Genomic DNA, 26301 nt, shown 5'->3' on the forward strand with positions numbered 1-26301 from the left:
GCTCCTAGCTATTTTTGACTGTTTCCAAGGATAGAAGAGACTCACCGTGGCTATAGGGAACGTGCACGGTACTGGTAACAGAGCGCTCTGGCAGAGTTCCAAGAATTAATACGGTGAGAGTGCGTTCCGCTAGAAGACTTGCTTCATAGTTACGGCAAAAAATATCGTTGCATTTTGTCACGATAAATATGAAGTAATGCTATGGAAGTTGTAATGCTGTACATATAAAAATACATTTAAACCTGATAATGTTGTCACAGGGTGATATGAATAACAATATTGTAACTACCTCATCTATGAATCTGTGAAAACTCATATTTCCCAAGTGATATTTCCGGTGAAATTGGCTGTGCTTTTGACAACCTATTGACAGGCAGCATCTGATAACCAAATAAACAGGAATTCAGTTGGAATAAGTAGATACGGTAACACGTCATGTTGCTAAGCGAAGTTCTGATAAGCTAGATTTATACGAGTGGATTATGTGCAGGGGTTACAGTTCTACGTTCTTTATTATTGGTGTCAAGGAATTTGCTAACACACAATCTACGTAAACAATGTCTCTGATATACGGAAACATCTTTAGGAATATTTTTCAAAATTTTTGAAAATTTTCACCCTCTGTGTGCATCTGTCAACATGAATTGGCACACTTGCTACACTGAGTTTGTAACATTTCATCTTCTGTAAATCTCCCATTGTGAAGAAAAGGCGCCATAACAAGTAAAGAATGAGGTGACTGTTTTAAAACCTGGGAATCCCTTGTCGGCTAATATAACTCCCCCTTCACTCAAAAGATTTAGTGGGAATGATGTAGGCACATAGTGCTACTCAAGCACAGTACCTTCAAGTTATTCGGAAAAGGTTGATAAAAGTTGTGGTCCCAACACCCTCCTGAACATATGCACCATAACAAGGGGAAACAAAAACAATAGTTCCGTTTGGGGCCACAGCTAATAAAAATTTAAATGTATAACATGACTTGACATTAAAAATTAAATAATTGAAGTTCAACCAATTCAATACATAAAAGAAAGAAGTGTAGTAATTACATTCTTATTTAAATGGGACCGGTTTCGACCCTAGTCCAGGTCATCATCAGCCGTAAAAACAAGTCGGCGAAATCACACAATGTTTATGAATATTGGAGAAATGGGTCAGTTTCACACTCTGTCAGGCACAAAGTCACAACACTATCAAATAATATATGAAGATTATAAATAAACTTGAAGTCGCAGACGAATAGATTTGTAGAAGCAAACCGCCAGTTCCCGGTGATCAGGGCGGCATATTCAAGGTCATGCGCTGCAGTCTCGAACGCTGAAGTAGAGTGGAGAATGTCTTGAAGGTCCAATATTTGTCTCGGTTGCGGGAAGTTAAGTACGTATATAAAAAATATACGACGCAAATCAGTATAATTGAATGAGAACTTGTGCTCCTGCTAAGTTCTTGGAAAACAGTTGACTTGAAAAAACAATTGTAAAAAAAAAAAAAAAAAAATTAAGTGAAGACTGAAGAGGGAGATATAAACACTTACATAATAGCCCAAGTTATGTAGTTTAGATAGAGTAAATGAGAGGCTCATCACTTGTACTTACAGGGGCAGGAGGAGGTAAGTCAGGTCTAAACAGTGATAAAGTAGGGGGTAAGTAAATTATAGAATTAACCCTTAGCACTCACACGGTGGGCCATGCTCGATAGCGAGAATATCCCGCATAGATCCTATGTCGGTCAATGCCGGACATGATTTTCTTCCCCTTTGTGGGGTCACGCGTGCATGAATTACAGGTACAATAAGCAACTGCCATCTTCGACGACAATATGAAGCCATATAATCTCTTTGAAGACCGTGTGTCTTTGTAATCAGAGGTTGCTTGGCAACATGGCGTCGTTCGAGCAGCGTGAGAAAGAAATAGTCAAGACTTTTAGGTGAAAGTGACGTTGATTTTGAGCGATAGTGAGTGATTTTAAATAAGTGGTGAGGAAGGTATTGCGGAACAAGATTGTGTTAGTGAGTTGAGTGATGAAAATCTCGATAATGAGAAAATTATCCTAAACGACAGTGCTGGTACCTCTACTGATGGCTGTAGGAAATACCGTGACACTGACTTGGACATCAAGAGCCCATTCACAGGTCTCTCTCCCTCCAGTCGTTCCACTCATGACTGAGTATTGTGACCCAAGGACTTTGTTGTTTCTTTTATAAGCTGATGCCATTCTGTACGTACTTGGGTTTTCCGGAGAGTAACTCTCCATGGTAAGTCCATGATCTCTTACTTGATCAACCCATCTTTTTGCGACACGTCCTCGTGTCCTTGTGCCAGAAACTTTTCCTTGACAATTTTTCCAGGTTGTCATACTCTTTTCTCATAATGTGGCCAAAGAATTGCAGGATTCTCTGGTACACAACTTGGTATAAACTTTCTTATATTCCAATTTCCTGGATGACAGAATCGTTTGTTCGCCTGGCTGTGCACGGTATTCGCAACATCCGTGTCCTACACCACATTTCAAAGGCGTTGATTCGGTTCCTGTCTTTAGCTTTTATCGTCCGAGTTTTGCATCCGTACATCATTGTATCGACTAGGTGGAAAATAAATAAATACTTAATTATGAATCCATACAGGAAGATCAGATATATATTGCCCTATCTTGCCAGATCTTCTCTAATTTTGCCATAGCTGTACGTAGGTTTACAAACCATCGCAAGCTTGAGTGAACTTTACTTTTTCCAATTCTTGACTGACGAGTTATTGTCGGAAATTGTGCGCGAGTTAACCGGTATGCTAATGTAAACATTCAGAAGGTTACGCCTCTCTCACGTGAGTCTATTAGGAGGTCGTGGATAGATACTCTTCCTGACTTCAGAGCATTTTTAGGCGTAGAAAAAAGCCTGGATTACATCCCAGCGAGTGTTTTGGGAAGTTCCACACAATGTACTATTAGAGACAAAAGATAATTTCATGTTAGAGAATGCTGAACATTGCACCTGAATACGGTATTGTACTTGTATTATATTTATTTTGTGTTTTCTTTAGGTGATTTTTATAAATATGCTGTGAATATGTTTGTGCTGTCTCTTATCCTTCTGCAAGTAAATTCTTAACCCTTTCCGGCCCTTAGTGCCTGAAAGCGCCAGTCTTTTCATTTTGCCTTCTGGTTCTTAGCGCCCGAAAGCGCCCTGCCACATTATCTACTCACGTCTGCGATCTATGCGATAGTTTTGTATTGTTTTCAGCAGAGAAATGTTTATAAGGTATTTATGAACACGCTGTATAATCTACAAGGCTTAGGAAATAAAAGAAGAGCGATGATCTGTCTTGAATTTCAGCTCGCGCGGGTCAGCTGTTTCGTTTGTAAACATGGTGGGATTGAGTGCTGTGGACATTGATAACGACCTGAATTTAGGCGAAGAAAGTGACACAGAATCGTTGGGTAGTGGTGGAAGTGAATTTTTAGTAAGTCAAGAAGATGTAAAAGAAGATAATTTTAGTGATATCAGTGATGTAAGTGAAAACAGTTATCCAGAAATCGGACCTCATGGCGATGCGCCGGCAATTCAGGTAACACAAACATTTAGTTTCGTTACTCCGAATGATTATGTCGGTGATGTTGGACCTGTCCATAATTTGGAAAGTGGGTCACGAGAACTAGATTATTTTTTACATATGTTAAGAGGAGACAAACTATTCCATGACATAGCCAATTGCACAAATATCAATTCAGCATTCAAACAAGCACAGTCTGGTAAAATAGATACTGAATGGGAAGACACTTGCTCAGAGGAAATAAAGGCTTATGTTGGAGTTCTTATATACATGGGCATCTTTCCACTTCCAGAATCACGTGATTATTGGTTTAGTCCAGACATTGAGTGTCCTGTAATAAAAAACTGTATGACCTTTAAGAGATACAAGATTCTCACAAAATCTTTTCATATTGTGGATGTTAGACAGCTAAAAGCCAGAGATGATCCCTCTTACGACATGCTTCAAAGAGTTCTCCCACTCTTGCAAATAATGGACAGCTTCCAGTACAAATACAATCCAGGCAGAGAATTAGCTATTGATGAGGCAATGATCCCATTCAAAGGACGCAGTGTTATGAAACAGTATATAAAAGATAAGCCGGTAAAGTGGGGTTTCAAAGCGTGGATTCTTGCAACTCCGAAAGGATATGTTCTCAAAAGCAATATCTATCGTGGTAAGAAGGAACTCAGGAATAAGGACATGTTGTTGGGAAACCAGGTTGTCATAAATTTATTAGAAGATAGGTTAGGGTCAAACCATCATGTTTACTTCGTCAATTTCTTCTCATCCGTGGGGTTACTACAACACTTACATTACAATGGAGTATATGCTTGTGCACCTACAAGACCAAATCATAAAGACTGGCCAGCTGAACTAAAGAATCCTGAATCTCTGAAACTGAAAAGGGAAGAAAGTAAAATAGTTCAAGTGGGTGTTGTGACAGCTTTGGTTTGGCATGACAACAGGGACATCTGTGTTGTTTCCTCAAACTGTGATCCAAATGTCACAGTTGAAATAAAAAGGAAAACTGGCAAAGGAAATGAACAATTTACTGTTCCATGCCCTTTAACAATTCATAAATACTCAAAATATATGGGGGGTATAGATAGATCAGATCAAAAAAAATCGTACTATAGTTTGGGAAGGAAGACTGTGAAATGGTGGTGGTATATTTTTGGATTTGTACTGAACACTGCAATGTGAATAGTTTCATTTCATACAATGATACTAACCAACCAGCACCTTCCAGACATGGTAACACCCAAAGGAATTTTAGATTGGCACTCTATAGACAGATGATAAATAATTTTTCATCAAGGAAGCGTCTTGGTCGCTAACGATCGTTACCATTGACAACAATTTCCCCCAAAAATCTACACAAAATCACCAAGATGTCAGGAAGGAAGAAGGTGTGTGCATATTGTGCGTCTGTTGGAAGGAAAGCAGCATCAGGAAGAGGGATTCAGACAACATGGGGAATGTGACAAATGCAATCTAGCTCTATGTCGATTTTTTTTTTTTTTTTTACGGGGGGCCCCCTTAGCCCGCTCCCCCGCCGTGACCATCGACTCAATCTACATGGCCTCCGACATGGTATTAATTACTAAGAAGAAAGAGATAGCAGGGAAGAGTGGGAAAGTGATACAAGGAGTATCTGCCGGTTTCCGAGTTAGACTCGCTACCACGGCAAGAGTTTGTATTGGTAAGGTAGTGTTGAGTGTGGTATTGAAGGGTCAGGGAAAAACCACATAGGCAGAAAGAGAAAGAGCCTACATGTAAAACCTGACATTTTGTGATAGCACATGCAAGGATGTGGCCTGGGAAAGGTCCAGTGGTAGTGTTAGTTGAGAAGAGGTATCATGCACCAGCTAGCCATGAACCATAGTCTCGCCGTTCCATCTGCCAGGGGATCAGTCCGTCTGGGTACTGCCGTGACTAGCGCGGGCCTTGCCGACTGCGAAGCCATGCGTCGAGTACCACTAGGGCCTGCCGCACCGCACCACCTCCTTGGGGTCCCTCGTACCCAGTCTCCGATCCCGGAGAATGAGGCCAAGCCCGCCGAGGCAGGGGCCTCCTGGAAGGGGGTGGGTCATGACGCCGGGCCTCCTTCCTCTCTGCCTGCGCCATGGCCCGGTAGACTGGGCAACTGCGATGGGAGGTCGGGTGGCCCCCCGCACAGTTGGCGCAAACCGCCGCCTCCTTAACTGTCGCGCAGGCCGTGTAGTGATCACCCCCACAATGGTTGCACTTCACTTGGAGCCCACAGCTCTCCTGCCGGTGGCCCCACCTCAGACAGCAGAAACACTGCAAGAGCTGCTGAGTGGGACGTTTCCATCTCACCTGGCTGCCGCTACCCGCTGAGGTCCTCTCCTGATTTGTTCCTCGGCAGACTGCTGTCCTGGGAGCAGTCCCGGGTTGCGGCTGGGCGGCCCTCTCCTGGTGGGCCGGCGTCTCCTTCTGCTTCCTGGTCCGGCGTCTTCTTCTTCTTTCCAGGGGTTGCTTCTCGGCAGGGGAAGAGGCCTCGTCCTGGTGGCCCTCCTCCCAGCCTGGTGACCCCGGGGTAGCTGGTGGCTCTGCTGCGTCGCCGTCATCTTCCATCTCCTGGTTGGCGGCGGTCGGTGCTAACACTCGACTGGGTTCCCTGTCCTGAGGGGCGCATATCGAGGTCTGTAGCTCGACAGACATGCAGGCAGGCTGGGCCTGGGCAGCAGTCTCAGAACGCCAGGGGGCGTCCTTCTCCACTGCTGTGCTGCTGTCCACCATCACGGGCGTGTTCCTGGCTTGCGCCCGGGTAACAGGCCCTTCCTGGTAGGCCTGCATCTGTGACCACTTCGCCTTGGTAGGTGGTCGACGATCCTGGTTGGCGGCCTTGTTGGTCTGCGTGTCCTTCATAGAGTACAGCCTTCCAACTGGGGTCGCGGCGCTCAGGAGCGCCGCCGTCGTACTCGGTCCTCGGCTCCGTCTGTATGGCTGCCTCCTGATAGCCTGAGACGTCCAGATGCTCCCTGAGTCCTGGTAGCCGGGCAACCTGGAACTCCTGGGACGCGCGCTCCTCGTAGACCTTGAAGCTAGCTGCGTCATTAGGGCGAATGATGATCGCCCAGGCAGGGACCATATGGCCTATAATCTGCAGGATTGGCTCCTCGATGGACTCCGCGATAGTGTTGAGGTGGTCGAATACTCTCAGCGTCCCCTGGTGGTTGTCCTCCCCCCCACCGGTTGAACACCATCAGCCCCGGGCGTTCATAGTGGGGGGCTTCCATCGTGTAGAGCGCGTCTTGTAGTTTCTCGAAGGCTGCCTCGTAGTCGTGGTCGACCAGTCTCACTGGTAGGGTCAGCTTCTCCATCCTGGTCCTCCTGAAAATAAAGATCCTGAAAGAGAAATAGCGAGCACTGAAAAGTGCTCAGCTCTGACAAATGCTCTTTCGAAGATGTACTAACAAGTACAGCTGCCTGACTAGTACTGGGAAAGTACAGAGCGCCTGGCGAAGAGAGAGCGAGCGAGAGGAACACGTCCTTCAACTACGGCTGTCGAACTCGTCCTCTTAGCTCTATGTCGAGTGGGATGCTTCCTCCAGTATCACCAAGAGAGGGGGGGAGGGGGTGGAGGTATGAACCAACAACCCTGTGGCTCCTGGACTAGATACAAATGTGTTGGTATGTTTTCTAATATTATTGAAAATTTGAATAAATTGTGGTCATTAGTTTTTATTATATTAAACTATTTCTGAAACAATGTGCTATGCTTCAATTTTCCCCTAAATAATAGGTTGAATCTTGGGGATAAATGGAGTGAAAATGCGGGCAGGAAAGGGTTAAATGGAGCTGGAGAGGCAGAAGTGTTCAGAAAAAAAAGGAGGGGCTAAGGGTTAAGATGAGTGAAACATTGCGAATCTCTTGGGTGTATGGATAATGTTACATGTGGAAACACTGTCTGAAGACCTTCTGTAGTTCATTATATCTGTTGTTGAAACAGTATTTCATTTAGTTCACTGTAAAAGTATTCTGCTTCTTCCAACAAGTGTATTAAATTAATTTGAACAATTCTGTAGTGATGAACCATACGCATCTTATCATAGTAGTAAAGTGAAGGGGTTTCGACAGGATGAGTGATGCTACCAAAAGTGATCTGTTCCAAGAGATTCAGTGTAACTGCAAGTTAATGTGCTGTGATATTGATGAAAAATAGAAGTAAATTACTGGTAATCAAAGCCATTAGGATATACTTGTGGTAGAAATTTTTTAAATAGGGTCTTGTGTGTAACTTTTAAAAACATAACTTTCAAATATTTAAAAAAATTGGCAGTTCTCTTCTGTGTTTTTTAACTTGTAATGCTATGCAGGAAAATATCAATTGCAGTTTCATGAGCCTCTTCCACCTTTTCCAACTTACTATATGTTGTTACCTTGATTTCCAATATCCATCTACTGCATTCTTGGTCTTCCCAATAATTGACTTCTAGCAATCCTCATGGCATGCCTGGATGTGATGAATTGGTCTTAATCTCCACCTTGTCATTACCTTTCCAGATTGGTTTATTTGTTGTGTATAGATTAAAATTGGATTGGTGTTGGAGATTGTCTCATGACGTCTTAAGAATCATAATTGTTCTACTGCTTTTTTTAAAATTTCTTGCTAATTGCTGCTACTGTGGCTTCTCACACACAGTGAATAGAACTTTGAAGTGGTAGTATTTGACTTGTTTTAGGATTCTCTGCTGGTTGAGGGTGTAGCTTTCAAGAAGACCTTTTCCTACGCTGGCTTTGAGATGCAGCCCAAGAAATACGATAGTCCCAAGATAGCCCTTCTAAACATTGAATTGGAGCTGAAGGCAGAGAGGGACAACGCAGAGGTGCGAGTCGAGAACGTGGCAGAGTACCAAAGAATCGTTGATGCTGAATGGAAGATCCTCTATGATAAACTGGACTTAATCCACAAGAGTGGTGCCCAAGTAGTCCTCTCCAAGCTACCCATTGGGGATGTTGCCACACAGTATTTTGCAGATAGGTTAGTATACATCACCACAGCATTGGTGTTTTAATTTTTTGATATTGTGCCCTCTGTCCAGTATCGGAGGCCTTATGTATATGATGAACCTCAAGTCTATACAGACTTGAGATATATCCAAATAAATTTGCGACTTCACTGGCATTTGTGAGATAGAGGTTAAGCGATGGTGGTGCTGTTCTTCAGTCTTCTGTCTCATTTACCAGGTGCTGAAGCATTTTGTATGTGACTTGAAGATGGCATCAAAATATATTCATTATTCAGAAGGGTACATTGTACATTTCTTCTAGGATTGAATAGTGAAACAGTTTCCAAATTTTTATGTTCAGTATTGATGACAATATAATTATTTGTAGATAAATGAGGTTATTTATTTATTTATCGTATGGCATATACATGAACAGTACAATAAATTACAGATTTATATCGACATGATCATACCTGCCAACCCTTCCGATTTACCCAGAAACTTTCCGATTTTTAACTCTTCTTCCAGTTTTCCGATTTATTTTTATTTCTTCCTATTTTTGACCAATATAACCTCCAGTACGGTCAGTACTCTTCCCCTAGGACGAATTCGTATGTGCTTGTGTAACGCAACCTCATTTTTAAGCATATTTACCGGTATTTGATGCTTTATTTGGCGGCGGATCATCCGTCGCCTTCGTGTATCATATTTCCCGCTCACTACAGCAGGTGGGAATTCGGGACGGCAATCGTCCTATGAGTCAGAGAAGGTCATGCGCAATAGCGACCGCTAGGGACTTCGTTGTCTTGATTTATAAATTTCATTTTTGTTCCGTATTTATAGCCACAAAGTATCATAAAAAGAAAGAAAGGTTCCACCTAATCAATACTCATTTATTATCACATGTATGATGGAATATCGCATGTATAATAGGACCGGTTTTGACCTCTTACAAGGTCATCCTCAGCTGCATTAGAATCCTATGTTTGCATTTTGTATTATGCCCCATTCCTAAAAGCTTTATGACATATTCTAAAATTTAACAACATTATGTTGATTACACTTTTGCTAAGAGTTCCAATGTTACAACATAGCTAAAATTATAACAAGTTAAATACTCTTATTACATAATATAATGACCCAATATATACATGTAATTATAAAAAGGATTCATCTTTTCTTTCTAATGCATAATGTAAGAATAATTTACCATAGGCTTTTGCCTATTCAGTTAAAACAAGTTCCATTCTTATAAATGTTTAGTCATGTATGAGGCGAGCTTTGTTGATATTTGTGAATATTACAGTAGCAAATTAGCAGTAAAATATGCCAGTCAAGTGTATTTTTATGCTGATGGCTCAATAAAATATATTACATATCTACATTAAAATATTAACAAATTTGAACGTGCTTAAATGCTGTTTTGAAAGTCTAAAACAGTTGGTAACAATGAATCTTGCGTTGTTTTGTGTTACGTATTACATTGAAATAATGTGAAATTTGCCTATTATACAAACATATAAACACATTCAAGTATTTAAAACATTGCAAGGTATGCTTAGACGCAAAAGTCTGTTTGTAGTCTAAATTAACAAGTGACAGCACATTCTTATGTTTTAAAAGAGACTGACGAACATGCGAGTTAAAAGTCTGAATTTGCATAAGCCTTAGCCAATACACTTTGTGTAAAACTCAACCACTTTATCTTTCTAATTTTGTTTTCGTGACTTGAACCTGGCTTGTTTGACTTGGCTGATGTTCTGGAAATTGTTCAATTTGAATGACAAGGTCGTAATTGTCATAAGAACGGAAAGAGCCACCAACAATTACGACCTTGTCATTCAAATTGAACAATTTTCAGAACATCAGCCAAGTCAAACAAGCCAGGTTCAAGTCACGAAAACAAAATTAGAAAGATAAAGTGATTGAGTTTTACACAAAGTGTATCGGCTAAGGCTTATGCAAATTTAGACTTTTAACTCGCATGTTCATCAGTCTTTTTTAAAACAACATAAGAATGTGCTGTCACTTGTTAATTTAGACTACAAACAGACTTTTGCGTCTCAGCATACCTTGCAATGTTTTAAATACTTGAATGTGTTTATATGTTTGTATAATAGGCAAATTTCACATTATTTCAATGTAATACGTAACGCAAAACAACGCAAGATTCATTGTTACCAACTGTTTTAGACTTTCAAAATAGCATTTAAGCACGTTCAACCATGTTTGTTAATATTTTAATGTAGATATGTAATATATTTTATTGAGCCATCAGCATAAAAATACACTTGACTGGCATATTTTACTGCTAATTTGCTGCTGTAATATTCACAAATATCAACAAAGCTCGCCTCATACATGACTAAACATTTATAAGAATGGAACTTGTTTTAACTGAATAGGCAAAAGCCTATGGTAAATTATTCTTACATTATGCATTAGAAAGAAAAGACGAATCCTTTTTATAATTACATGTATATATTGGGTCATTATATTATGTAATAAGAGTATTTAACTTGTTATAATTTTAGCTATGTTGTAACATTGGAACTCTTAGCAAAAGTGTAATCAACATAATGTTGTTAAATTTTAGAATGTGTCATAAAGCTTTTAGGAATGGGGCATAATACAAAATGCAAACATAGGATTCTAATGCAGCTGAGGATGACCTTGTAAGAGGTCAAAACCGGTCCTATTATACATGCGATATTCCATCATACATGTGATAATAAATAAGTATTGATTAGGTGGAACCTTTCTTTCTTTTTATGATATTTAGGGACTCCGTTGATCGGGAGGAAAGAGTGAGTTTGTTATTGTGTGGTTCACACGCTCGATTCTGTGCGTAGTTTTGTTGGGAGTTATAGACCACGTGTTTTTTCTTGCGGTCTGTGCTTTTCCCCCTGTCGAAGTCACATGTTAATAATGTAAGAGACATATTGATCTGTTTTGTATTTGGTAGTTTCGCATATTTCAGTGCTTTTGTGTTGATCAGAGTACATAATTTTAATGACTTCAATGTATTTCAGAGAGTTGTGTCGGTGACAGTTTGTGGTATTTTCTCTTCACATGATGACTACAAAACATACCATGATACCTATAAAACTGAATTTCCCTTCATTTTACAGTCTAATAAAGGAAACTATTACGCATTTTGTTCCGTGTGTCGGTGTGATATTAATATCTCGCATGGAGGGAAAACGGATATAGTAGCTCACAGTGTCACACAGAAACACAAAGATAGTGCTAGGTGTCTCGAGAGGAACAAAAAATTAAGTAATTTTTTATAGGTGGGAAGATGATGCAGTCACTCGAGCAGAATGTTTGTTCACGGTGTTCATTGTCGAACATAACCTTGCATTGTCTTGTTCTGATCACGCAGGGCCATTGTTCAGAAAGACGTTCCCAGATTCAGACATTGCGAAGAAATATGCGTGTGCTAGAACAAAAGCATCTGCCATAATTAATGAAATGGCCCGTGATGCATATAGTAAGGTGATTCAGACTTAAAAGACTGAACTTTTTGCGATTTCAACTGATAGTAACAACGATAAAGATAGTAAGCTCTATCCTATCGTCTCGTTTTTCAAGAAAGAATTCAAAATCGTTTGCTATCCATGGAAAATTTGGAAGGCCATTCTACTGGTATTAATATTGCTAATTTGCTCCTGGATGTTCTGAAAAGATATGGCGTTCCGATGGCAAACTGTATAGCTTTTAGCGCAGATAATGCTCCTGTTATGATGGGAAGAAAAAACGGTGTTGCTGCTAAACTGAGAGAGCAGTGCGAAAACATTATTATTATGGGATGCCTGTGTCATTTGATTAATTTGGCTGTCATGAAGGGTGCAGACTCCCTTCCTGTCAAAATTGATGAGATGCTAATTGATATTTATTATTATTATTATTATTATTATTATTATTATTATTATGATTATTATTATTATTATTATTATTATTATTATTATTATTATTATTATTATTATTATTATTATTATTATTATTATTATTATTATTATTATTATTTAGACAAAAGCTCGAAGAGAAAAGATCTCAAAATGTATCAAGCTTTGTACCAAACTGATGTTAGAAAAATATTAAAGCATGTGTGTACACTCTGGGTTTATTTGGGGAAATGTTTGGAAAGATTGATTTCAGAGTGGGAGCCACTTCAGAGTTTTTTTAAGGATGAGGTAAAGCAGTCCAATGGCACAGACACATCTCTGAAGTATTTCCAAATTCCCAAGCTAAAGGCACGTGAAGATACAGAAATGGAATGTGGTCCTTGTGTCAGTAGAGTACAAGACCAAGCTTCTGTTATTTCTGGAAAAAGGAAGGTGGAGAGTAGATCATCTCCATCTATGAAGAAAATAAAGGAGTCTAGTTGCACTGCCAGAATTTCACGAGAGGAGAGACTATTTTTCTGTCTTCAAACTATAATAAAGCATTTTGCTCATTTCTGGCATTTATCATCCCTACATTTGAGAAAACTAATAAAGTTCTTCAGTCGCAAGCACCTCACATTCATGTCATAAGATCAGTGCTGACGGATATGTTGAAGGACATTCTGTGTAGGTTTGTCAAGCCAGTGCTTATAAAAAAATATCCTACAGTTTTATAAGTGGTCTGTCACACGAGAGAGAATCAGAAAGCTGATGATGATTTAGTAATTGGCTGTTCAACATCTCGTCTTGTAAAAAATCTGGCACCTGAGGAGAAGGAAAACTTTTATTTGCACGCCAGGAACTATTTTATTGCAGTTTGTGATTATATTATTCATAAATTTAATTTGAATAGTGATGTTGTTGTTAATGCTCAAGTAGCTCAGATAAATTCTTTACAGACTTCTTCCGTCAATGCCATAAAGTATTTTGCTTCAAAGTTTCTTGTTATATTGCCAGTGAAAGATGGTGAAGATGACCAAGAAGCAATGGATGCATTACAGTGCCAGTTTTGATGCATTACAGTGCCAGTTTTGTGCTCTCCAAGTGGAGGATTTACCATTGTCTGTTGTGCAAGGTAAAAGAGTAGATTGGTCTGTTATAGGGGATATACGAGATTCAGATGGGTGTTTCAAATATGATAGAATCGCAAAAGTAATGCTCTCAATATTGACAATTCCACACAGCAATGCCGAGTGTGAAAGATTGTTCAGCCAGGTAAAAAAGACAAGGATACAATTCCGATCATCTCTGAATGACGAAAATCTCAGTAAACTATTGGGGGTCAAATCAAGTCTTAAGTGGAAAGTGTTATGAGCAGCAGTATGACAGTGCATTGTTGAAGAGGGCAAAGTTAGCTAGCTGCCAGTTCAATGTTAAACAAGTAAACACAGCAGTCTCTATCACCTACATGTGTATATTCTTGCAATCGTTTTTGTTTTCTTAATTTAAGATTTTAATTGTAATGGTTAATTCGCATTGTAGCTGTAGATATGTATGCCTTTTATCTTGTCCTCTTTTTACCGAGACCGTGACGCAATACACGTGATGAAATCCAAGAATTAAAAAAATCTTCCTATTTTTGATTTCTAAAAGTTGGCAGGTGTGCATTATTTACATAGGTAATTGCCTCTGGCATTGCCTGGAAAAATTCACTTGTTTCTCCATTGAAACGTCTCAGTGGGCATTCTTGTGTGATATGCTTCACAGTTTGCCTCTCAGCACCACAGTCGCAGCAGGATGATGACTTTTTCCTCCATTTATACAGCAGATCTGCACACACACCATGGTTGGTCCGGATCCGGTTTATCTTAGACCATACTTTCCGAGGTTGTTCAAAGCCAGGTACCTTCTGTATAATGCATGGCATTTCTAAGGATTCTGCTGGAGCAAATTGTCTCCATTCATTAGACCATCTCTGTCAGGTTGAAATTATTGACTTTAAGGTTCTCCGCCGTGCAGATGGGTGGATGTCTTGACTTAAGTCTGTGTGTAGGTGGAGGATATCCTCATGAATGGGCAATCTTTGATTATTCTGGATCTTGTTGTATTCATTCATCAGAGCAATGCATCTACATAGGAGGGGTGGAATGATATGGCTTAGTACCGGCAACCATTGAATTGGAGTTGATCTGATCGTGCCCGTGATCATTCTCATTGAATCACTTAACTTAACATCTATTTTCTTCACATGAGGACTGTTCATCCAGACGGAGGCACAATACTCTGCAGTAGAGTAAACCAGACTTAGAGCTGAGCAGCGCAGAGTAGTTGCACTTGCACCCCAGGAAGTACCACACAGTTTTCGAATTATGTTGTTACGTGTCTGAATCTTGGCAGCGCTCTTTCTCAGATGTTCTTGGAATGACAGTGTTCTGTCTAGTGTAACACCTAGATATCTGGGGTGTCTATTATGGTGGACGAGAGTGTTATCGAAGTATACTTTGAGGTCCCTGGAAGCCATTCGGTTGTTCAGATGAAAATAAGAAACTTCTGTTTTACTCATACTTGGTTGGAATCTCCGTTTTCGAAAGTATTTTCCTAAGCAGAGAGATCTTTTGTCAATGTTTCTTCTGTCTGTTCGAAGCATATGTCTTCAGTGGCAAGAGCCCAGTCATCTGCATATCCAAATTTCCTGGATCTTGTGGAGGGTATATCTGAAATATATAAACTGAACAAGAGTGGGGCAAGCACTGAACCTTGCGGGAGTCCATTGTTTAGTTTGCTGGGTTTACTGATTTCATCCCCCATGACCAAACGAAATGTTCTGTCACTCAACATGTTATTAAGATGAGCCAGACTCCTACATGGAATCACTTTAAGGAGTTTGCTGATTACACCTTCTCTCCATACTGTGTCGTAAGCTGCCTTTAAGTCTATAAATGCTACTGAAGTCTTTAGTCTTTGCTGGAATCCTGCTTCAATGAAGGTAGTTAGTGACAAGACTTGGTTAGCACAGTTTCTTTGTGGCCTGCATCCTGCTTGTTCAATAGGGATCGTTTCAAACATTTTTGTAGCAATACTATTCAAGATTAGCCTTTCAGGTAATTTATAGCATACACTAAGCAATGCTATTGGTCTATAGCTCTCTGGTGCATCATCAGGCTTTCCTGGCTTTAGGATTGCGATTATCTTACTCATTTTAAATAAGCGAGGTAGATTACCTGTTCTAAGAATGTAGGTTAGAAACCTAGATAACCATAATTTCGTATTTGTTCCACAATTAATTAGAAACTCAGGATGAATCCCATCAAAACCCAGTGCTTTACCAGTTTTTATATCTTTTAAAGCTGCCTCAATATCTTGCACACTAAATGGTCTCGTATATTCGGAATCAGGGGGGCTTGTGGACTTAAGACTGGTTAATTGTTTCTTGATGTTTCTTGCGTGATTTCTGTCTCTTGGTGTTCTAGACATATCAACTATATGAGCTGCAATTTTGTTTGGAGTGACTGCAGAACTTTTATGAAAGATGGGAGTGGCTCCACCAAGCTTCCGTAACAATGACCATGCCTTTCTGCTCGATTCTCTGAAATTCATAGATGTTACAGTTTCAGTCCATCTTTCTCTTTGGGCATTATCTAGATTATGAAACAGTTCATCCCTGATTTCTTGTTCACGTCTGGCAAGGAATTCTTGGTGTAAGTTTTCAGTTGCATCAGTCCAGCCAGGAATATACTCCTTCCTATAGCCTCTAGGAACGAATTTTTTTGCTGTGGCAATTACAGCACCCACGAATCTCTCATAATTGTTACTTGTTGGTGGTATCCATCTAACATATTTATCAATAAAGTAATCTACCTAATCAATACAACATAAATTTATTTTAATCATAGTGCTAAAAATAATTTGTATAATTAGTGAAAAAGTACCGAGAATGGTTTGACTGCCAGGAAATAAGTCAAGATCTTGAGGTATTAGATATTCTAAACAAAGGTTCTTTCCTAGACGTCACTGAAAACCTCTATATTCATTTAGACCAATATTTCAATCCCAACCTAAACTTAAATGATATCTCAGAGAAACCAAAGATCCTATTCGACTTTCTCATTGAATTTTTCAAAAACATGAATATCCCAAAAAACAGATCTGTCTTTCAGATTATGCATAATACTTTGTCACGCCACACACTTTCACCACATCACCCTCCATACTTCCCCTCCTTCCACTCCTCCTCCCCTACCGCTCCTTCCCTCTCCCCTCCTAATCCAACAATGGCCGCTCCCCAGACCTAAACTATCCAACACGCTCTGTTCCTCTTCATCTCGCGCCATAGCTTTACCGCCTCATGTCCCGCAATAAACATCATAGAAACCTGCCCCCACCCTACACGTAACGTTGCAACAATACACCACAAATACTGGCACAGTCAACCTCCAAACTCTCAGAAAACGTATTCCTTAATACCAATTTTATATTCTTGTCGAGCTGAATACCGGACCTGTGAAGATTACAAGATTATTTTGTGCATCTACAGAACGGTGGTGTTAATGAAGCTATGTAATATAGAGAGAGACTTTCAAAGGTGGTTAAATGAAGAAGTTATATCATGTTCAAGATCATGCTTTCACATCTCTGCACAGTATTTAAAATACAATTTACCGTTGGTCTTTTATAGCTATTGTTGAGAGTGAAGGAGAATTTCCTGTTGTGTATGTTTATCAGGAACTCAAGGGAGATTTCATTAGTCAGTCGGAATATAGAAAAAATGATGAACTCTTCTCAGAAGAACTCTTAAGGTTTCACCTTACTTTTTCCTGCCTGCTGGCTCTTCAGAAGTGTGTTCGCGTGCGTTTTGTATTCAGGAATCATTCAAGGCAAATATTTTCGCACTGCAAGATGTGTGGTTAAGCTTATTTTTAATATGTATAACTTTTGCTTTCTCAACGATGCATTTGTTTCTACATTCGTCCCTGTTTTTATCTCCTCGTAAGATGTGTATTGTTTAATGTAACACCTTGTGTAAAAAATTGGGTTAAATGAAGAAGTTATGTCATGTTCAGGATCATGCTTTCACATCTCTGCACAATATTTAAAATGAAATTTACCGTTGGTCTTTATAGCTATTGTTGATAGTGAAGGAGAATTTCCTGTTGTGTATGTTTATCAGGAACTCAAGGGAGACTTAGTTAGTCGGAACATAGAAAAAATGATGAACTCTTCTCAGAAGAACTCTTTAAGGTTTCACTTTACTTTTTCCTGCCTGCTGGCTCTTCAGAAATGTGTGCGCGTGTGTTTTGTATTCAGGAATCATTCAAGACGAATATTTTAGCACTGCAAGAAGTGTGGTTAAGGTTATTTTTAATATGTATAACTTTTGCTTTCTCAACGATTCATTTGTTTCTATATTCGTCCCTGTTTTTATCTCCTTGTAAGATATGTATTGTTTAATGTAACGCCTTGTGTAATATAAATGCCTACATGCTGGCCTATTTCCCACATTTTAGCTGATGATGATGCCAAACAGCGTCGAAACTAGTTCCAAGTGCAAATATATGTTATAAATAAACTATAGCATTTTTGTATTGAAAAGGTGGACCCTTTTAAGTTTTCCTATCTTCCATTCTCAGTTCAATACGGACAAAAATGAAATTCTTAGATTTAAATACTCATTACTGTAGCGAGGTAACGGGCCAGGCAGGTCATCCTCGTATAAGTTGGCAGGTTTGATAGTCCCGCCCTCGCTTAGAACTCAGATTTAAATCGTCATCACGACGAGTAAGCCATCCGGTCAGAACTACTGTGCACCGCTTTGAAATAAATGCCATATGTGGAACAGCAACCGGAATTTTCATGCACAATTTTCAGTGAAGCATTCAGAATGATCTTACTCAACAAGAATGAAGTTAAACGAAGATTTTATGTGGTAAATCTCAAAACATTCAGGTATATGTAGAGGTACTTCACACTCTAGAAAAATTGGTGTCTCAATACTTTTGTCTTTGTTCCAATATAATTGGATTAACATACAATAGAGGAAAGCGTAATTGATCCACCTTTTCATTTTTCAATACACAGTATGTTGTTAATACAGTCACAACATTTCCTCTATTGTATGTTAATCTCCTTTCAATACGGACTAGAGATGAAGTTTTTAATTTTAAATATAATGGGATGCGAGGCTTACGAACTTGGGACATCAGAATGCAGAGATTTAAGTTTGTAGATCATAAAAACTGGGAGAGATAAGAGATCTAGTTCGGTTACTGTTTGTGTAGACTTTCTGCATCCTGCTCTTACAGTCCATTGCCCAGGGTACACCATTTGGAGGTTGTCTACACATCGTACCAAAAAATTGCCCTTCTTAAGATGGCTGACAAAATGGGCAGGCTCTGTGACCTAGGCAACCGCATGAAAAGAGAGTAGAGTGCACATCATCTTTGTTGTCTCCATGGTAGTGATGGCAGACGAAACAAAATGAGTGCCAGTTAGGGCAAAATGTTTAAAATAGATATAACGAGTTTCCCTCTAAGTAGTGATATCTGTGGAACGATTGTAGCAGTGAACAAGATGGCAGATATTTAGGGCACAAAACCGATAATAAATATGACCCTAAAACACTATTATATGAACGTGGACTCACTAGATAACACTACCATAAACTCAGCACGCAAAATAAAATCACTAATACCCACTGGTTTAAGTACACCTCGAGAATACTGCAGGAAAACTTAGGACCAGGAATATCATCATTCGCATACTAACCGGCACAACATGTGGTGCTGATGCAAGTACTCTTTTGTATGCCAAGCCTTGTACTGGTCTACTCTGTTGCTGAATACTGTGCACCGGTATGGTATAGAAGTGCCCATGTCCACAGAGTGAACACTCAGCTCAATGAGACCTTAAGGATCGTAACGGGCACATTAAATCAACCCCTGTGTCGTGGTTGCACGTACTGGCAAGTATACCTCCTCCACAACTGAGAAGACAACAAGCTGCTGCCCAAACTTGGAAAACTTACATCTGTCCTGACTTTAAACACCTTCCGTTTCACTCAGTGCTGAGTAATCCACCAACCATGCGTCTGAAATCCAGGAAGCCTATTTGGAATGATAAAATTTTTAAGCAGCCAGGGCCTTTCAACAAAAAAGTCTGGAAGGAAGGGTGGAGAGATTTTTCATCAGCTCGTCAAATCCAATTAGATGATCCCTCCCATCATGTTCCAGGAACTTATCTACCAAGAGCTATGTGGTGCCAACTAAACCGCGTACAAACTGGTCATGGTAGGTGCAAAGCAACGCTGCATAAATGGGGATGGCTAGATTCACCTGCTTGTGACTGCGGAGCTCAAGAACAGGTGATGAACCACATCATTCGGGAGTGTCCACAGCGCAGATTGCCTTTTTGAAGGAATGCCTTTCAAACAACTTAACACCGAAATTTCTCCAGAAATACAGTAACATAGATGAACTGCTCAGACACGCAAAACACAAAACAGGACTAACGAAATCTGGTTAAAAGAAGAAAAAAAAAATCCTATATCGCAAGAAACACCACCTCAATAATGAACTTTACTCAACACATCTCAAAGCATTCCATGAACTACCACATAGCTACTGGAATTACTTTCAACAGATTTCTAAAGATAAAATAGAAGATTTAGCTATAAAGAAACAAAACACACTAAACAAGAAACTGGAAACACTGAAACAACAAAGCAAATCAAAACCATCAACCATAATCCAAAACAAAGGTCTTTCCCATCCCAACAAGAATTCCCAACACAAATTCTACCCATCCATAAAAAAATCTCTCACAAGCCGCATTTGATGATGTAGAGACGGCTAGATTGAGCAAGGGACCCAAACACAACTGGGGTAACGTATCATCCTATCAGAATATCATAACTACCGGTACTGAAACAGAACTCGCTTTACAGAAAATCCCATACGATGTACAAGATGAAGTTAGACAAAAAATCAGTAAAAAGATCCCGCAATACATCAGTAACATTCATAATAATAATAATAACCTAAACATCAATACCACCAATAAATTACACCTAAACAAACTCAAAAACAAAATAAAACAGGACAATCTACTAATAACAAAAGCCGACAAAGGCAACACTACGTTCATTATGGATAAGAATGAATACATAAGATACTAAAGAATGTTTCCAAAACACTTTTTCAATCAAATGCAGAGATCCAACCAATAGCATACAGAGGAATTTAAAAAATCTACTCAAGAACACACACTTTCTTCTCACCGAAACAGTATCTGCTAAACTTAAAACAATGAACCCTCAGTTACCAACCGCAAAAGCCTTCCCTTAAATACACAAAGAAAATGTACCCATGAGACCGATCATAAACTATAGAGCCAGTCCAACCTATAAACTATTGCAATTCATTCAAACATTTTTGAAAAAGCATTATTCATTTTTAGCAAACAAAACAATACAAAACTCAATAGATTTTTGCAACAGAACTAAAGATCGAACACCACCATACCCTTGCTTCATTCGACAAAACAAACATGTACCCTAACATTCTTATCAATCAATCAAAATAATAGAATCTAACTGAAAAAACCACAGCAACTTGAGCACCTTAGAAATTCATGAATTTACTTGAATTTGCCATAAACAATAACTACTTCAGATTTCATGATACCAGCAACAATGCCTACTTATGGGATCTCCTGCCTCCGGAATATTAGCAGAAATTTATATAGACTACCTAGAACACATGTCAATCAACAAATTAGATAATATATATTTTTGGTGCAGATTGTTGATGACATCTTTGTAATCATAGATAATAGATCCACTGACGCAGATACTATAGTAGACAAACTTAACACATTGGACCCCCAAATTAAATTCACTAAAGAAACTGAAAAAAACGTACCTTAAATTACTTAGACTTGACAATAACCAGACACGACAACCACTTATCTTCCAAAATCTATAGGAAACCCACACACACCTTAAATACTGTAAAAAATCGATTCCATTCATCCTAACACAAAAGAGCAGCCTATTACAGCATGGTATATAGAGCCTTTAATATTCCAATGACAAGAGAAGATCTAAATAATGAATTAAAATTAATCCACGACATAGCCAAATATTATATTAAATAACACTTGTATGGTTTATTATTCATCCACCTATTCAATACAATACTATCTTAAAAATTAGGACATTGTCCTTATAAAAATTGTGGACATGAAATTAATATATTAGATGGTACATGTTTCGCCTATCAATAGTAGGCATCATCAGCCATATTTTTCATCTTAAGAATAGATCAGGTACCTGATTGGAAATAACTTCAGATATAACGATCACGCGCGTCAATAATACTTTTGATTTTCAAATCTACAGCATTCCACTAGCCAGAGCCCTACCTAAAATCCATAAAAACAACATTCTCGTACGTCCGATTATTAATTGCCGTAATAGCCCTACCTATAAAATTTCCAAATATATTCACGGTATTCTAAAACAACATTATAAGTTTAATAATAAACTTCTTTTAAAGAATTCAATAAAATTTTGCAATATTTTAAGTAAATTTGATGTACAACCTAACCACATAATGTGTTCGTATGATGTCATAAACATGTATCCTACTAAAGAAACGCTCAGAAAATTCTTTATGACAATATTTCAAAACATAGTAGCCTGAGTAAGCTGGAAATTGATGAATTTATGAAGATTTTGAATTTTGTACTGAATAACAAATTTTTCTCCTTTAATGGAACGATTTATCAACAGACTGGCTTAGCCATGGGTGACCCTTTGTCGTGCATCTTGGCTGACATTTACATGGATTCAATAGAGTATACAAAAATCAAAGCACATATAAAAGGTATCTGTTTGTGGCTAAGATTCGTGGATGACACTTCTGTGGTTATTGACAAAAATGTTACTAACAGCGACGAAGTTTTAGAGAATTTAAATAAAATTGACCCTAATGTAAAATTCACAAAGGAAGATGTAGTTAAACAGTCCTTAAATTTTCTAGATATAGCGATCACGCGCGTCAATAATACTTTTGATTTTCAAATCTACAGGAAACCCACACAATCTCCTATAACCATAAATAATTCCTCTTTACATCCCAATTCTCGAAAACACAGAGCTTTGAAAATCCCATTCTCCCCTCACAACTTAAAAATTGAATTAAACTATGTAAACTCAATGGGTTCAAAGTTGAAATGATTAACCTGTTAATTAATAAAGGTAAACATAAACTATTCACGAATCTCATTCCGGATAAACCTAAAAAAAACTAGTTACGCCACATTTACGTACAATAACCCAGTCATCCACCAGATTGTGAACACACTGAAAAAATATGACGCTAATATTGCTTTCAGAACAGTAAATACAAATCAAAATTTTTTTAAAAATAATAAAGTCAATTATAAAAACAGCTGTTTTTCAAGATCTGGTATTTACAGACTAACTTGCGCTTAGTGTGGATTTAGTTATTTTGGTCAAACTGGGCGCAGCTTCTATACGAGCTATATGGAGCATTACAATGCCTTCAAACATAACAAATATTCAGCGATGAGCTCACACATGAGTGAAACAGGACACCAGTTTACATCAATTGATAAGGATCCCACTATTCTAAGATGTATAGGCAAAGGAAAACTTATGAATGAATTAGAAAGTCTTTACGTCTTTTTTGACGAAACCTATAACCAAGACCATAATCTTAATGATGCCACGGTGGCAAAAAATCCTTTATATGAGCTAACTCCAAAGTTATTAGGCATTGTGAATTCAAAACATAATACAATCCCGCAGACTTTTAGAACTTTTTGTACTAAAGCTCCCACCACCTCGCCAAATGTTAGGCCCGCTTATCTTGCTCCTAACAGCTCTCTAACAACAACATCTGCGCGCAAGGATCTGCCCACCCTTACCCCCCCCCGCTCCATATTCTTCACTGCCTCAGCCACACCGTTATAATACTAGAAGTAGAAAGCTCGGTCAAGCTAGCGTTGCTTGAACAGCCCGAAGTACTTAACACGCACCGTACGAGTAAGTACTGCCTTAGGCAGTTTTGATGTATGGGAAGTCTCATGCACAGTACCATTTATCTAACTTTTTAACATTTTGTTTCAGGGAAAAAACTCTTAACATTTCTTCCAACAAATGTTTCAACAGGGTTAATAACACCCACTTGACCGTCTTTTGTACACAATTGATTACCGTACTAACATATTTAAACACTGACATCAGCTAGCTTTGACATAACATTTTATCATTAGCAACGTCTCCACAAGGAAGCCCATTTTCTTTTCTACGACTTTCAGGTAAATCAACAGTACATATTTTAACATATTTGATACGTTCACACTTCTGTTTTAAATAACTGACAGTGATTTTGCTATCTTGAACTCATGCTATGGGAATGGAACAATCTTCCCCCTTGGATGACTGTGCTTCCACTCAAGGCAGTCACAGTCTTAATGATGTATAAGAAAGGATCCATTTTGGTTTTAAACGCTCAAATATTCATGATTAACCACGTTTTAATCTTCAAAAACTGTTAATTCACAGTATTTTTAACATACTTTCTGTGCAATATCGTTATTTTAGATGTTATAGTATAACATTTTACGAAATTATTGTCCAACATTTTACTCTATAGTTTATTAAAAAGATTCCATATCCATTAAGATTGATATAGGCTGATGATGCCTGTAAAAAAAGGGTAAAACATGTACCTATGACTTTTATGTATTATCTATAAATTGTATTGAACAGGTGGATCTATAAATATTATAATAATATTTGAGATATACGAAGTTGATCAGTCGCGCCACGATTGTACTTTTCCGTTGTGTGATATTCAGTGTGCCGTGCGAACTGTCCTCGTAACATTAGACCGTGCTTTTGTGAAACAACTCGATGAACACTTATATTAAGCATCGGAGATATGATCCATTCATGCCAAAATTAGACTGTGATTCGTTAATTAATGAATAAACTGTGACATTAATTAATAGATTGTGAGAAACTCATCCAAGAAACAGTGATAGGTGGAGGCATAAGGGAAGCAGAGTTAATAGAAATCAAGCGTAGTTTGCGCATAAATTTATGCCTTCATAAACTAAACTATAATCTAATGTCTCTAATGTGAGGACTATGAGTGATAAACCAGTCCATTATGTGAGACCGAGTATAACAATCTCATAATGATCAGTGTATAATAGGCAAATTATATCACTGTGTTCGTGTTCCCGTCAGCTGTACCATTTATTTATGCTTAAGCGAAGAACAACTTCCTGTATTAGCTCAAGAAAGGAAATCCAGAACATAGTCCATACCGTCCTGGGGATTGAAGTTAATTTGTAAATATTCATATTAGTTTGCTTTACTTCGATGCCTCACGGATATATTTTTCATTATCAATTAGTACTTGGGGCTGACAACCCATTTTTATATATGATACTTAGCTTTGTTTATTATAGGTTAAAGGGAACGGTAGTTAGCTTTGTTTATTATAGGTTAAAGGGAACGGTAGTTTAGTCAGTTATCGTGTCTGTTTACAATATTCCTATGGTACCGTGTTGCTGGTTCAAGAGTATACTGACGTCATGATCATTTTAATGTGTGGAGATGCTATGACCTCAGATGTTGTGCAGGGAATGAAGCCAGAACAACATACAGTAGAAGTCCGTTATAGCGAGAATTCATAACAGCGAAAAATTTACTCGCTATAGCGGATTGTCTTTATATCCGATTTTTGTATAAAAATTCTTTCTTGAATAAAATTACTGTGTCCATCTATTCAGTTCAATTATATTTTGTAGTAATTAAATTCTACATATAAACACTACTTACGGATATATTTTGCCCTTGTTTTGGACATCTTCAGCCTAATACTAATCTTAAGGTCAAGTCTTAAATCTATTAACATTGGAACTTAATACTAAAATTAATACAAAATACTAAATACTATGGTCTTATGCTTCTTACAAAGTTGTGTTTTAGGTGATATTTACATAGTTTACAATATGAACATTAACTAAAAGTCAGAATTTTTTAACAAGGAAGCAAATAAATTATTTTATATTACAATGACTAGAAAAGTCCAAAGTGTAGATTGGATTTATCCTGTTGTATGGATGAAAGTTTATGCAAATGTGTACATATTGGCTAGAGATTGATCACAGTGTGAATTGGTGCTTCTCCAACTGTATTGACTAGAGATTGATCAGAGCGTGTATTGGGGCTTCTCCAACTTTATGGATGAACATTAGGTTGAAGGTTTTACAGCTGGTTCGTTCAAAGGTGGTTATGGTCACTATCGTAAATATATTGTTACAAAACCGGAACCGTGGTTAAACATAGATATCAAGGATAATTTAATTAAAAACCACCTATTCAATACTTTCCACGTTTAATGTGGTTATTCTCTACATGATTTTATGTAGACTTATTTGGTCAGGTACATGTTTCACCCATTATTTTGGGCATCTTCAGCCTGTAAACAACCTTTAGGTCAAGGTTTGGGACCTTTCTAACCAATATAAACATACTAATATATACAAACATAAGTTAATACAGTTAATTTTTTTTATTTTTTTTTTTGTCCTAATCTATCTAATATGAAAAATGTCCAAAACTAAAATGGATCTTCTTTTCGGTAAAGAGGATTGCATATCGGGGTTTATGTGACCCCTATATCATATTAAGTTCTTGACGTACCGTGTCTGGTGACAGACCGTGGTTAACCGTGGTTAAAGTCGATCATGTTGAATTTGAATATTCCTTTAGAAAGAAGCGTGGTTGGACGGTAATGTTTAATAGGTTAAAGCATTTATGTTGGAAACATATTGTGCCATTTCACTGTTCTCAACAAGATCCAACCGTTA

General features: G+C 38.3%; 1 protein-coding gene across 2 annotated transcripts in view; it reads left to right on the plus strand.

Annotated features, from left to right (window-relative positions):
• CCT7 (chaperonin containing TCP1 subunit 7) overlaps positions 1-26301 on the plus strand; it is a 267536-nt gene that overhangs the window by 70899 nt on the left and 170336 nt on the right. For both annotated transcript variants that reach the window (XM_067153015.2, XM_067153016.2), the window contains one exon: positions 8240-8538. In XM_067153015.2, coding sequence (XP_067009116.2) covers positions 8240-8538 — 299 coding nt within the window. The remainder of the gene's footprint in view (positions 1-8239; positions 8539-26301) is intronic.

Source organism: Anabrus simplex, chromosome 8 (assembly GCF_040414725.1).
Source record: "Anabrus simplex isolate iqAnaSimp1 chromosome 8, ASM4041472v1, whole genome shotgun sequence".
Taxonomy (NCBI): domain Eukaryota; kingdom Metazoa; phylum Arthropoda; class Insecta; order Orthoptera; family Tettigoniidae; genus Anabrus; species Anabrus simplex.